This window comes from Aythya marila (genome assembly GCF_965140915.1).
Source record: "Aythya marila genome assembly, chromosome: 27".
Taxonomy (NCBI): domain Eukaryota; kingdom Metazoa; phylum Chordata; class Aves; order Anseriformes; family Anatidae; genus Aythya; species Aythya marila.
This window is the reverse complement of record NC_139068.1, coordinates 5,908,865-5,921,647: the sequence shown is the minus strand read 5'-3', so window position 1 is coordinate 5,921,647 and position 12,783 is coordinate 5,908,865. Positions and strand designations below refer to the sequence as shown.

General features: G+C 68.7%; 3 protein-coding genes across 4 annotated transcripts; all 3 read left to right on the top strand.

Annotated features, from left to right (window-relative positions):
• The first annotated feature begins 295 nt into the window (after nt 1-295).
• MADCAM1 (mucosal vascular addressin cell adhesion molecule 1) lies at nt 296-3,215 on the top strand. Its single transcript, XM_082780257.1, has 5 exons — nt 296-403; nt 790-1,053; nt 1,172-1,486; nt 1,793-2,458; nt 2,595-3,215. The coding sequence occupies exons 1-5, from the start codon at nt 355-357 to the stop codon at nt 2,717-2,719; spliced, it is 1,419 nt and encodes a 472-aa protein (XP_082636383.1). The 5' UTR covers nt 296-354; the 3' UTR covers nt 2,720-3,215.
• A 312-nt stretch (nt 3,216-3,527) lies between these two features.
• TPGS1 (tubulin polyglutamylase complex subunit 1) lies at nt 3,528-5,758 on the top strand. 2 transcript variants are annotated; one of them, XM_082780235.1, is made up of 2 exons: nt 3,528-4,095; nt 4,296-5,758. In XM_082780235.1, exons 1-2 carry the CDS (start codon nt 3,578-3,580, stop codon nt 4,825-4,827), a joined length of 1,050 nt encoding a protein of 349 aa, XP_082636361.1. In that variant the 5' UTR covers nt 3,528-3,577; the 3' UTR covers nt 4,828-5,758. The 2 variants fall into 2 exon arrangements, with proteins under 2 accessions (XP_082636361.1, XP_082636360.1); XM_082780234.1 differs by having other exon boundaries at nt 3,528-4,125.
• A 226-nt stretch (nt 5,759-5,984) lies between these two features.
• CDC34 (cell division cycle 34, ubiquitin conjugating enzyme) lies at nt 5,985-10,569 on the top strand. The gene is made up of 5 exons (XM_082780170.1): nt 5,985-6,245; nt 8,539-8,625; nt 9,172-9,269; nt 9,351-9,485; nt 9,771-10,569. Exons 1-5 carry the CDS (start codon nt 6,069-6,071, stop codon nt 9,979-9,981), a joined length of 708 nt encoding a protein of 235 aa, XP_082636296.1. The 5' UTR covers nt 5,985-6,068; the 3' UTR covers nt 9,982-10,569.
• The last annotated feature ends 2,214 nt before the right edge of the window (nt 10,570-12,783 follow it).

Below are 12,783 nucleotides of genomic sequence, written 5' to 3'. Positions count from 1 at the left end.
ACCGCGGCCGGATGGGGTGCGGGGAGAGCCGGGCAAGGGCCAGGTCTGGGCGAGTCTCAGGGCACCACCGCCTGCCCGAAGCTGCCGGGGGGGTGCGATGCAGCAGGAGCCCCGCAGGTCTCCTGGGCAAGGGGCTGCAGAGCTGGGTGGGAGCTGAACTTTGAACAAAACGAGAAACCCCCTCTGGAAATACCCCGCTGGCGGGAAGGCCGGGGGCGGTTCTTGCAGGGCTTTAAGAAGGGCTGGGGACGGGGCTGGCAGCCAGAAGGGGACAGCCCCAGCCGGCAGCACTTGCTCCCCGACGGGAGGGAAGGAAGGAAAACCTCGGCTTGCTGCTGCCCGGCCCCGCGGGTGATGGAAGCGGCTCCTCTCCTCCTCCTCAGCGCACTGTGGGGCTGCAGCGGTGAGTGCCTGGGAGCCGTGCCGGTCCCTCGCCTGCTGGCCCAGGGCTCTGCTCCACGTGCCACCAGCAGAGCTCCTCTCCTTGCTCCTCACCCCTGCACCCAGAGCTGTGGGGCCTCATCACCCACAAAACGGCTGGCAGGTCTCGGTGGTAGAGTCTGATCTGGCTGCGATGCCTGCGCTGTGGTGCCCTGGCTGGCTCCTGCTGCAGGAGCGTTGGCTGTGATGAGCCGCCCCTACGAGCTGTGCCCCCCACAGCCATGGGAAGGGTGTTGGGTGGTGCCTGAGTGCGACTGTTCAGCAAACAGGGAGCCAAAACCGTGTCTGCTTCGCTTTCTGTGTCTGTTCCCCTCGCTAACGCCCCGCGGTTCCTCTTCCTTCTCCCAGGACGACCGCTCGCCAAGATGGTGGTGGAGCCGCGGGAGCCGCTGGTGCGGTACGGGGACGCGGTGCAGCTGAACTGCTCGCTGCCCTGCACGGGCGGCACGGTGCAGTGGAAGGGGCTGGACACCAACCTGGGCAGCATTGACTTCCCCACCCACAGCGTCCTGCACATCAACAGCGCCGAGGTGGCCATGGCAGGCATCAAGATCTGCCAGGGCATCTGCGGCGAGGAGCACTACCAGAAATTCGTCAACCTGAAGGTTTACTGTAAGCACCCCCACCCCTTCCCCCGGCACCCCCCCTGCACCGCCCTGAACTCCCCAGGGCCGTGGGAAGCGGGGCCGAGGGTCACTTTTTGCGCTCCCTGCGGTGGTTCCCCTCGCAGCCCTCCCGGACACGCTGCAGCTCGATGCTCAGCCGCCTGCCCTGGTGCCGGGTCAGCCCGCCACGCTGCGCTGCTCGGCCCGGCGCGTGTACCCCCCAATGGGGCTGGAGGTCACCTGGTACCGGGGGGACCAAGAGCTGCAGAGGGATGACCCCGACGCAACGGAGACCGACGAGGAGCTGTTCGACATCGAGGCCACGCTGCGGGTAGCGGGGGAGGACGTGGCGGAGGGCGTGCTGTTCAGGTGCGAGCTGACACTGAGCATCGGGACGGAGATCTTCACCCGCGAGGCGTCGATGGCTGTGAGCACGGGGGGTGAGTGCTGGGGCTGGAGCTGGGGTCCCTGCAGTGCCCTGTCTGCTAGAGCCCACCCCCACCGACAGGCACTGCTTGAAACCACTGCAGGAGGGTGACAGCACTCCTTGCCGTGCTGCACTGCCGGTCCCCTGTCCCCGCTGCTGCTCCGGGTGTGCCGCTCTGCTGCTGCTCCCTGCCCAAGGGTGCTGCGCTCACAGGGGGGGAGGCGGCCAGGGCAGGCGGAGGGGGCATCGCCACAGGGATAATGCAAGGGATGAGCACTGCCGCAGCTCTAAGGCTGCCCGGGACCCTCTGTGTTCGCAGCTGTGGCAGAGCAGCCGGCGGCCGTGGTCACCTCCACGGAGAGCCCCCACACCATGACAACCACAATGGGGAGCCTCAGCACCACCAGGCCTGTGCCCACCACAGCGCTGTCCCCAGAGCCGGGTGACCCCATGCGTGATCCCACCTCAGCCCTGACCACTGAATCGCAGGAGCCCAAGACTACCTCAGAGCATGCTGCTGCTACTGAACCCCCCCCAGAGGAGCACCCCACTCCTCAGGCCCCCGTGGTGGGCAGCCCCTCAGCACGTCCAGCCACTGCCACAGTTCCCAGCTCCAGCCCCACGAGCCCCACAGCTGGGGGCCTGGCCGAGGCAGAGGGCACGGCTGCAGGTGGCACCAGCCAGGGCTCCCACACGGTGGGGATGGGGACAGCACCCGCCTGCAGCCTGCGGATCTGGTCGCTGCCTCCCAACGGGACGCGGGGCAGGGCCCTGAGCATCAAGTGCCACGCGCAGTGCGCTCACAATGCCACCGTCCGCTGGCTGCGCACCCCCGTGGCCCTGTCACAGTACCGGGAGGAGGTGGCGGGCAGCGGCTCCACGCTGCAGCTGGACCACGCTGAGCCCCGTCACCAAGGTCACTACCAGTGCATCCTGCAGGGCCACCACTCCCAGGTGGTCAGCCTGCAGCTGGTGGTCTCGGACGGTGAGTGTGGCTCCGCGGCCCCTGCATTGCCCGCCACACGCATCCCTTGGGATGGGCTGCAGCTGCGCTGGGGCTTTGGGGCATTACACTCGGCCCTGGGTGCCTGCAACTACACGTCCTCCTTGTGCCTTTGCAGATGTGTTCAGCGCTGACCCTGCCATAGCCATGGGAACAACGATGTTACTCCTGGGACTGATAGTGACCGGCGTCATATCTCGTCGCCTGTGGAAGCGATTCAAGTCGCAGTATGAACTGTCCTAAGAGCGGGGACTGCCTATCACTGCCCCACCACTGCACCAGTCCCTGCCGTCGTCCTGCCCGCTGCTGGGCAATCCCAGCTGCAGGAAGCCGAGCTCCGATGGAGCCGGGCAGCCCGGCTCCAGCAATGGGACCGCAGGAGCTGGTGGGGTGCAGGGTGCTGCCCTGAGACCCTGCAAAGAGCAGCCTCAGGCCCAGAGGGAGCTGCCCCTGCACCTCTCTGAGCACGACCGCCCCTGCGCTCCCTCGCCCCAGGCAGGCCCTGGAGGCCGGCAGGGGAGTAGGGCCGGGATCTGGGACCTGTGAGCACCTCCCTGCATCCAGCGCTGCCCGCGGTGCCAACGGGGCTGCGATGCGCGAGGCTGTGGTGTCCCCACAGCCCCGCGGCTCCAGCCGAGCCCTGACGGGGCGGCGAGAGGGGGCGGCCGGGGCCAGGAGGGACCCGGGGAGCTCGGCCGGGGCCGCCACAGCGCCGGGGCCCAGCACCACCACGGGTGGCAGCGGCTCCGCACGGCCTGCGGGCGCTGGGCGTCAGAGAAGGGCACCACACGGGGCCAAATAAAGGCTTTGGTTGGGTGCTTTGGGCTTACTGGGTTGTGTTTGGATTCATTTGACTGTGCTTGTGTTCACTTGGGTGTGTTTGGGCTTATTTGGTTGCTTTTGGGTATATTTGGTTTTATTCGGATTTATTTGGTTGTGTTTGGGTTTGTTTGGTTTTATTCGGATTTATTTGTGCCCTGAGGCTGTTCCCGTGGCTCTGTCCCCAGTGCAGGCCGCGGCCAAGCCCGGCGGCGCGGGGCCCCCTGCCCGGAGCAGCCATGGCGGCCGGGGCGCCTCGCGGCTCCGTTGCCCACACTCAAGATGGCGGCCCGCGGCCTCGCCCGACGGCGGCGCCCCAGCGCCATGGCAACGGCTTCCCTCTCGCTGATTGGATGCGCGAGGCGACGACGGCGGCGGGCTCGCCACGCGGATTGGCTGCCAGTGCTCAAGATGGCGGCGCGGGAGCTTCCTGCCCCGGCGGACTGCTCCGCGCGTGGCCAAAATGGCGGGGGCCCGCCTTCGCCGCCCGCAGCTAAGATGGCGGCGTACGAGAAGCGGCGGGCGGCCGCCGCCCCGGCCCCGGCGGCAGGCAGCGGCCCGGCGGAGCCGCTCGGCGCGGCGGCGGGCGGCGGGCCGGGGGCTGAGGCGGAGTTCCTGCTGCGGAGCGGCGTCACCGCCATGGTGCGGGAGGCGCTGCTGAAGGTGCTGGAGGCGCGGCCCGAGGAGCCGGTCTCCTTCCTGGCCGACTACTTCGAGCGCCTGGTGCTGGGCGGCCCCGGGGCGGCCGAGGCGGCCGCGGAGCTCCCGGCGCCGCCGCAGCGCCTGGCCCGGGCGCTGTGGTACGTGCGCCTGGCCCACCACTCCCACAGGTGCGGGCGGGCGGCGAAGGGGAGCGGGCGGCGGACTACGGCTCCCGGCGTGCCCCGCGGCGGCGGCGCCGCGCGCGTCCCCGGCCGGGCGCCCCGTGGCACGCCGGGAGCCGTAGTTCCGGGGAGGGTCCCCTTGGTAAGGCCGTGTTTTGTGCTCCGTGTCGCGGCAGGACGGCGTTCAACAACAACATCAGCACGGCCTACGAGGTGCTGGGCGCCAGCGGGCGGCGGCGGCGGCCGGGCGTGGACGGGCGGCTGTACAGCGAGCTGCTGCGGCGCATCTGCCAGCTGGGGGCCGCGCCGCAGGAGGTGTCGGGCGCGCTGCTGCGCAGGGTGCAGTGCCGGGACCACGAGGCCGTCCCCTTCGACGTCTTCCGCTACGGCGTGCTCACCTGCTCCGTGCTGCTGGAGTTCGTGGCCAAGGCGCACGCCCTGTACGACGTGCTGGACGGCGGCACGGGCGCGGCGGACAAGAGGGTCTGCCAGGCCGTGCTGCGCACGCTGGAGGAGGCGCTGGGAGGCGGCGACTTCTCGGTGCCCGTGCGGTACCTGGAGGCGGGCTCCAAGCTGGGGCCGGACTGCTTGGCCTTGGCCATGGATCGGGCGCTGCAGGAGAGGAAGCTGAGCGCCTCCATGAGCAGGGAGGAGTTCTTGAAGAAAGCCACGGCCTTATTTGTTGCAAAAGTGAAGCCTGTTGACTAACGTCCAGGTGGGAACAACACTCGCTGCTTCCAGTTCTAATTCCCCAAGTGCTTCGGGCAGAGCAGTTTGTGTTACGGAGGCTTCAGTCCCTGGAACCGAGCTGGGCAACGAGGCATGAGTGGGCTTGGCGGGCACTGCCTGATGAGCCCTGGGTCTGCTTGAAGGGAGGCTGCTCATTTCCATGCTCCTTTCCTTGTTCTGAGCACTCCAAGTGCCCACTTGCCTCTGGCACTTGATGTTTACGTGTCTATCCTAGCTGTAGCTCCTCTGTTTCCTGCTGGCATCAGAAAGTCATTTTTAGGCATTAACTGGGAACTTGTGAGGAGGCCTGTAAACTGTAGGCCAGTGTTAGCAATTAAAAAGGAGCCAGAATGAACTGAATGTGGGGCTGGATCTCCAGATATGCTGCAGTTTCATGCTAGGCCTGACAATGTTGTGTTGTGCAACTTCAGCAGGGAGCTTTGTCTCTGCTTTTGGGTTTGTTTGACCCCTACCTGTAAAGCGCAGGATGATGCTTCACGGACTATGGAGAGGATTCACAGGTAAATACTGGGTTGATAAGACATGTGAGATAAAGATTATGTGTTAAGAAAAATGTTTTAATTGCACAGAAGGTGAGAAGTGGCTGGTGTGGAGGAGCTGCTAGCCGGGACCGGGCTCTGCCTCTGCCAGGAGCCGAGCTGCAAAGCTCCCGGTGGCGAGAAGCCGCTCTCGCCGCGTCCCTGCCCCGCGTTTACGGAGCCGCCGCAGCTTCTGCAGTCGGGTGCTACAGATGAGGGCCCGACGTGGCGGCTTCCCTGTAGTGCTGGGTGCTGGCGGCCTGACAGAGGCGCGTGGAGCCGCACGGTATTCATCTGAACCCGCCTGTGTTAATTATCGCACCGCGCAATTAGCGGCCTCCCGCAAGCCATTAAAGCTCAGGGCGACTTTGAGCCCCGCGGGTCCCGATCGCGGCTCGGGGCGGGGGGGGAGGAGGGGAGCTGCCGGGAAGGGTCCCCGAGAGGGGCGGTGCCACTGGGGGGGAGGAGCTCACTGCTGGCCCCGCCCCTCTCCATACGGCGCGTTCTGATAGGCGGGCGGGGCTGGGAGGGTGGAGCCCGCGCTGGCGCCGCCCCCCGCGGTCGGACTACAACTCCCGTGGTGCCCCGCGCTCCCCCAGCAGCGGGCCCCGGTCCCGGCCGCCCCGCGCCCGCCGCCCCCCGGTTCCCCCCCGGTCCCCCCCCCCGTCCCCCACCCCCGGCATGGCGGGGCCGCCCGTGCCCAGCTCGCAGAAGGCGCTGCTGCTGGAGCTGAAGGGGCTGCAGGAGGAGCCCGTGGAGGGCTTCCGCGTGGCGCTGGTGGACGAGGGGGACCTGTACACCTGGGAGGTGGCCATCTTCGGGCCCCCCGGCACCGACTACGAGGGCGGCTACTTCAAGGTGGGGGGGGGAGCTGAGGAGGGGCCTGGGGGAGGCCTGGGGGGCGCGGGGGGCCGGGCTGGGGGGGTGGGAGGGGGCAGGGGGCCCCTGAGGGGGGCAGGCACGGGGAGCCCCCGTCCGGGGCCGTGGGGAGCCGCAGGGTGCGGGGGGGGCGCTGCCGAACCGCTCCGGGAGCTGCGCCTCTGGGTGCCCCCCACACCCCTCCCCAGGGGCACCCCGGGCACCGCCACCAGCTGGGGGAGAAGGGAGGGGGGAGCGGGGCCGAGGGGCTCCCCCCGCACAGCTCCGGCCCCGCGCGGGGCTTCGGCTGGGGGCGGGGGGGGCGGCACCGCACAGCCCCTGCCTGGGGACGGGGGTCTGTAGCGTGTCTGTGTGTCTGTGTCCGTGTCTGTCTGTCCGTGTGCACGCTTCCAGGCGCTGTGCACCCCGCCCGGCTGTTTGCTTCCTCCTCCTCCTCCTCCTCCTCCGGCCGTTTTCCCTCTGCCAGCACCGGGTGCGGGTGGGCCGCGGTCAGCCCGGCCGAGGCGCTGGGAGGCTGGGGCAGCGCAGAGGGCGAGCCCGGTGCCCCACTCGGTGTTCCCTCCTCGCCGAGGGGCTCCCCTGGGGATTTCTCCGTAGCTTCTCCTGGCCCTCAGCCTGAGGCCCTGAGCTCTCTTCCGTACCTGAGTTTCCCGGCCTGACGCTGTTCCGGGGGGGGGGGAGGGCAGGGAAGGGGCCGTGTCCTCGTTTAGGGCTGGTGGCAGCGTCAGCCCTGCTGCTGTGCTCCGAAGCACGGCTGCGTTCGGAGCCCCCCCGGGGAGGGCTCTGCCTGGGGATGGTTTTGTTCTGGTCCTCTCGAGGACAACAAAGGGAATTGTTCTGCCCGGTTCAGCTGTTGGGCCCCAGCACAGGGCCTTGCGTTGTGCTGTGCTGGTGCCCTGAGCGCCCACCCCCGCCTCCCCTTCGCTGCTTCTCCCACACCACAGGGAGCGGAGGGGGCAGACAAAGGGCGGCCCTGGAAGGCTGCAGGTAACGAGCTCAACGAGGCAGAGTGCTGCTGGGGTCACCAGGCTGCTCCGACTCGCAGGGGTCTGCTCGAGCTGGGGGGCAGCGGGACACGGACCCACGGCTCTGTTTGTCTCTGCACTGAGCTCCCCGCAGCTGCTGGCTGGCAGCGGGGTTTGGCAGCACCGCGCGGTCTGAGGCTGCAATTCCAGAAGCAGCCAAAGCCTCGTGTGCAGTTACTGCTCTGAACGGGGCCTGCGCCGGGCTCGGGGGTCCCAGAGCAAAGATCCCATCGGCACCAGCCCTCAATGGATCTGAGTTCTAAATTCTCGACAAGCGTTCAGAGCTTTTGTCTTAAACCCTAGCGGCTCCTTTGTTTTGGCTGTTGGCTTTTTTTGGGAGCGGTGGCAGGATCTCCTGGCAGTTTGCTTCCAGAGGCTGGGAGCCCCCCAGAGCCCCAGTGGCCACCACAGCTCGTGCAGCAGCGCAGGGAGGAGCAGCCTCGTGGGGAGCCCCTGCAGGGAGGGTGAGGGTGCTGCGGTGCTCCTCTGAGCCTCCTCAGCTTCGGGGGACTCCGAGGCCAGCGGTGAGCCCCGGCCTGCCCCATCGATGTCCCTGCGGCTGCCTGCAGGGCCCGGTGGGCGCTGCCGTCCCTGCTGGCGCTGGCCGTGGGCCGCTGCGTGATCTTCAGCTGCGTTTATTTTTAGTGCCTGAGCTGTGCAGCGCGGCCGGCTTAGGGCTGGTCTTTTTTTATTTTTTTTTGGTGTTGACGAGCTATTTTTAGGGGTTTGGCGCGTCGAGCAGAGCACCAAACAAGCACCTGGTGCTTCTTCCCCATTCAGCTCTGGAGCGTGGAGTCTGTGCCCTGGCCGCCAGCTGGAGCCGTGTCCCCTGCGGCTGCTCCAGGGCTTTGTCCAGGGCTGCTGCCCGGCCTCGGGTCCCACTTCCACCCCCGTGTCACAGCCTCCTTGCTGCGTGCCGCCAGCTCCCGGCGCCCGCTGCCTCCCTCCGCCGGCTGCCTGATTGCAAAAGGGGGAGGCAGGGGAGCGGCTGGCGGAGGTGGAAGTTGTTTCTCAAGGGCTTCGGTGAGGAAAAACATCCGGGGAGCTGCCTGTGGTGCCTGCTTCTTTGCCGGTCACCCCCCAGAGCTCCCCCCCAGTGGCCACCAGCGGGCGCAGAGGCTTTGGCTGCGCTGCTCTGGGCCTGGCAGCGGCTCCTTCCTCCTTGGGGGAGCGGCAGGTCTGGGCCTCCCTCCTTTCGCTGCCTTCTCACAAGCTGGTGCTAACTCCTCGCTGTTGTTTCCTCGCAGGCTCGTCTCCGGTTTCCCATCGACTACCCCTACTCTCCCCCTGCGTTCAGGTTCTTGACCAAAATGTGGCACCCCAACATCTATGAGGTAGGTGGCCAGGGCAGTGCAGAAGCTTCTTGGGCGGACAGGGACAGGGCGTGGTAATCTCGGGATTAAAATCCCAAGCCCTGGTCACGAGCACAACATTGGAAACCCTGCGCCTTTGGCATTTGGTGCCTGGTCTTGGACGAGGCAGCCGACGGAGGCTTTTACAACCGCCTGCCTCCTATGCCGGAGCTGCTTCCAGGTTGCTCGGCCTTCCCAGGCTGGGGGACTCCTGCACGTGCCTGGCGGGGACACAGTGCAAGGCCAAGGCTGGGTGCAGAGCGGGGTCTCACAGCTCCCTGCGGCAGCAGCTCTGGTGGGGCTGTGTTCAGGCACTGGGCAGCTGGCAGCTCGGCAGCTCTGCCTGGACCGTGCTGCCTGAGGGGGCAGAATGGGGACAGCTGGCTCTGCTGCCCCTCCCCAGGGACCAAAAGCACGGGCTGGGACTTGCTCACGTCATTTAAGCCAAAGGGAAGACAGAACGGGCTGCCTGGGGGGATGCTTGGGCTGGGAGCCCCCCTGAGGACACCGCTTTGTGCGTGCTTTCAGACCGGTGATGTCTGCATCTCCATCCTGCACCCACCCGTGGACGACCCGCAGAGCGGGGAGCTGCCGTCGGAGCGCTGGAACCCGACGCAGAACGTGCGGTATGGGGGGGGGGGGGTGCTGGGGGTGGTGCTGGGGCTGGGGGGCGCAGCATGGCTCTCACCGCCCATGTTGGCTGCCAGGACCATCCTCCTGAGTGTGATCTCGCTGCTGAACGAGCCCAACACCTTTTCTCCTGCCAACGTGGACGCCTCTGTGATGTACCGCAAGTGGAAGGAGAGCAAAGGGAAGGACCGGGAGTACACGGACATCATCAGGTGCGTGGGGGCACACCCAGAGCTCCCCGGCAGCGTGGGGGGGTCCCTGAGCTGTCATGGTGTGGGGCCGAGGATGTGGGCACGCAGCAGGCGCTGTGCCAGCATGGCTGGGGCTGTGCTGTGGGACTGGCATGGCTGGCAAAGGGGCCCCGAGGGCATGGGGTGCCCCCAGTCCTGGCTGCGTGACCTTCCAGCTGGGACGAGCTGCGCCCCCGGGCTGAGCCGCGCAGTGCCCAGGCTGTGCGAGCCCCTCTGCCCTCACCCCCCCTGCTTCTCGCCCCCCAGGAAGCAAGTCTTGGGGACGAAGGTGGACGCTGAGCGGGATGGCGTGAAGGTGCCAACCACGCTGGCAGAGTACTGCGTGAAGACCAAGACTCCGGCCCCAGATGAGGGCTCGGACCTGTTCTACGACGACTACTACGAGGACGACGAGATGGAGGAGGGAGCAGACAGCTGCCACGGTGACGACGATGACTCTGGCAACGAGGAATCTTGATGGCCCCCTGGCGTTGCAAAGCGTACTATAAACTACTGAGTTTTACCTCAATTAGGACAAACTGGTTTGAATTTAGGATCTGTCAGCCCTGAAATTAACTCTGTACCTCGCAGGGAGACTGTTCTGCTGTTGCAAAGGAAACCCCAGCGCTGTCTTTGTAGAAGAAGCAAAAAAAAAATCCCTATTTTATAAACTGCCTGGGTGGGGACGGGGAAGTCTCGCTGGGGCATTCAGGAGCCCACAGACGCGGGGGGGCTGGCGGCTCTGCCTGGCTGCTCGGGCACGTCCAGCTCCTCCCGAGGTGCGGTGTGGGGAGGCCGTGGAGCTGGGAGCAGGGGAGCTTCTGTGCAGCTTTCTGCAGCCTCCGGGCTAGGAGGGGACTGCGGGGGGGGTGCTGGGGGGGGGCACAGCTCCCCCTTCCCTGCCGTGAGGCCGCCCCAAGTGGGACCCCGCTGCCGCCCATTCCTGCGGGGCCGTGGGGCAGGCCGTGGCTGTTGGCAGCTGGTAACGAGCTGGGAGGGACGGGGTAGTTCTGAGTCTTTCTGCTTCTGTTTTTTTAGAAACTATTTAATAAAGCGCTTTAAGGGAGCGGCTGTGTGGGTGCCTGGGGCTCCGCCTGTGGTAGCGGTTTCTGCACCAGCTCCTGCCCCGCCTGCGGCCCCGGCAGGTAGAGGTGCTGCTCCGAGGGCTGCGGGGGGGGCAGCAGCCTCATCCCTCCCTCCCCAAACCCTTTGGCCAGGCCTTAAATGCGAGGGCAGAGCTGGGTTCGGGCAGCTCTGCGTGCCCCGTGCCTGCCCAGGCAGCGCCTGCCTGCCCTGGGCTCGGAGCGGGGGCCAATGGGGCCCAGGCCCCCCCCCGTACCTCTGATCTGGGCGCAGCTGGGCCCTGCCCCGAGCCCGTGGGCTGGGTCCTGCCGGGCTGCGCGAGCTGCTGGGGCCCTGCTGGGCTCTGCCCCCCCCAGCCCTGCTGTGACCACGCCAGAGCTGCATTGCTGGCACCTTGCTGGGCTGGGGGGGGCAGCGCTGCTGCCGGCCCCCCCCCGGGGCTGCAAAACCCCTGCCTGGGGCCTCTGCTGGCCCCGCAGGGCTCCCGCTGTGCCCCCACCTCGGTGCTGAGCAAAACCTCCCCCTGCCGCTGTGTCAGTGGGATGAGGCTTTGATTGACGCCTGCGACCGCACGTGGTGAATGCATGTGCTTCGTTGCCTTAGGAAATCGGGCTAAAAGGTGAATGGGATTATTGCTTTGCTGGGGCTGGAAAATGGCTCCCAAGGTCACCGGGCAGCGCCAGCGCGGGCTGCTGGGTCTGACCTCCCCCTTGTTTGTCCCGGGGGCTGCTCCCTCCATCGCCCCACGCCTTGCTCCGTGCCTTGCCCTGCCCAGGCTCGTCCCTGCCCGTTTTTCCCTGAATCACCCGCGTTTTTGTGGCTGCTCGCGGCCGGTTCCCTCTCGCTGCCTCGGGATGCTGGGGCTCGGGCTGGGAGCTGCCACCAGCCCCGCTCGGGCGAGAGGGGCGGCTTCCCTGCCGCCGGTGTCACGGTAGCTGGAGGCCACCGGGCCCCGTCCCGGGGCTAGGACGGCCGAGGGCACGGCTCGAGGTGCTGGGAGCGGGGCCGCGGGGGGAGGCTGCCCCCGCTCTGCCCCCGCTCTGCACCGCGGGGTTCTCCGGTGCGGGAGGACACGGGCGGGGGGGGGGGGGAAGGATGTGAGCGGGGGGGGGGCAGCCGGGCAGGACGTGCCGGGGGGCAGCAGCGGAGCTCAGGGGAAGAGGCGCTCCGGGAGGATTGAGGAGTTCACGAGCCCGGCGGATCCCCGCGGGGAGCGCTGCGGGGGCTGGCGGCAGCGGCCCCATTGTCTCGGCCCTTCCTGCCCCGCTGCCAGCACCCCCGGGCCCCCCCCCGGCCGCCAGCTCCGTGGCTCTCCTGGGGCTGCCTCAGCCAAGGGCTGGGCCGGGGCCGCTCTCCCGTAGGGCCCCTGGTCCCGGTGAGCGGGGCCGCGGCACCCGGCTGCTATCGCCCGCCCGGCACCTCGCCGTTATCGGGCGGCTGCAGCCGGGCTGGGAACGGGGACCCGGGACCCCCCCCCGGCCCCGGGGCTCCTGGGCCTCGAGCGAGGGCTCTGCTCCCGCAGGGCACGGCCGGGATTCCGGCCCCGGGGGTGTCCGGTGCTGCCGCCGCCCGGTGCCCGCTCCTCGCGGCTCCCCCCGGGGCCGTGCTGCCGGTTTGTGTTGGCGCGGGCCCCGCCGCTGTCCGCGGGCAGCCTTTGGCCCCGCCTCGCCCCCCGCGCCGGGGAAGCGCCGCCCGGTTCCCTTCCCACGCGTGGGGCCGCGGCCCCGGCTCACCCCGGGGCTGGGGGGAGGGGGCACCCGTCCTGCTCGGGGACCCCCGTGGCGGCGGGGCCGAGGAGCGGGGGCAGCGGGCCCCCAGCAGCCGCCCCCCGGTGCCCGGAGCCGTGCCCCGGCCGTGGACCAAGCTCCCGGTGCCGCCCGGTGTCCCCCGCAGACGGGAGGGGAGCAGGCGGGGAGCGGGCTGCAAACACCGCCCCCCCCCCCGGCCCGTCCCCGCTGCTGCCCCGGGACCGGCGGGGGGGGTGCGGGGGCCACCGGGGGCGGGCGGCGCTGCGCAAACGGAGCAAAGGGTGGCCGCTGCGGGGGCACCGGGCACCGGGTACCGGGCACCGGGCAGGCGCCGCTGCCGTCCCCGGGGCTGTCCGGGGCACCGCGCGGTGGGGGCGCTTTGCCCGCCCTGCCCCGCGGGCACGGCCTCGGCCTGCGGACGGGCACCAGGGGGGCCGGGGGGCGACCGG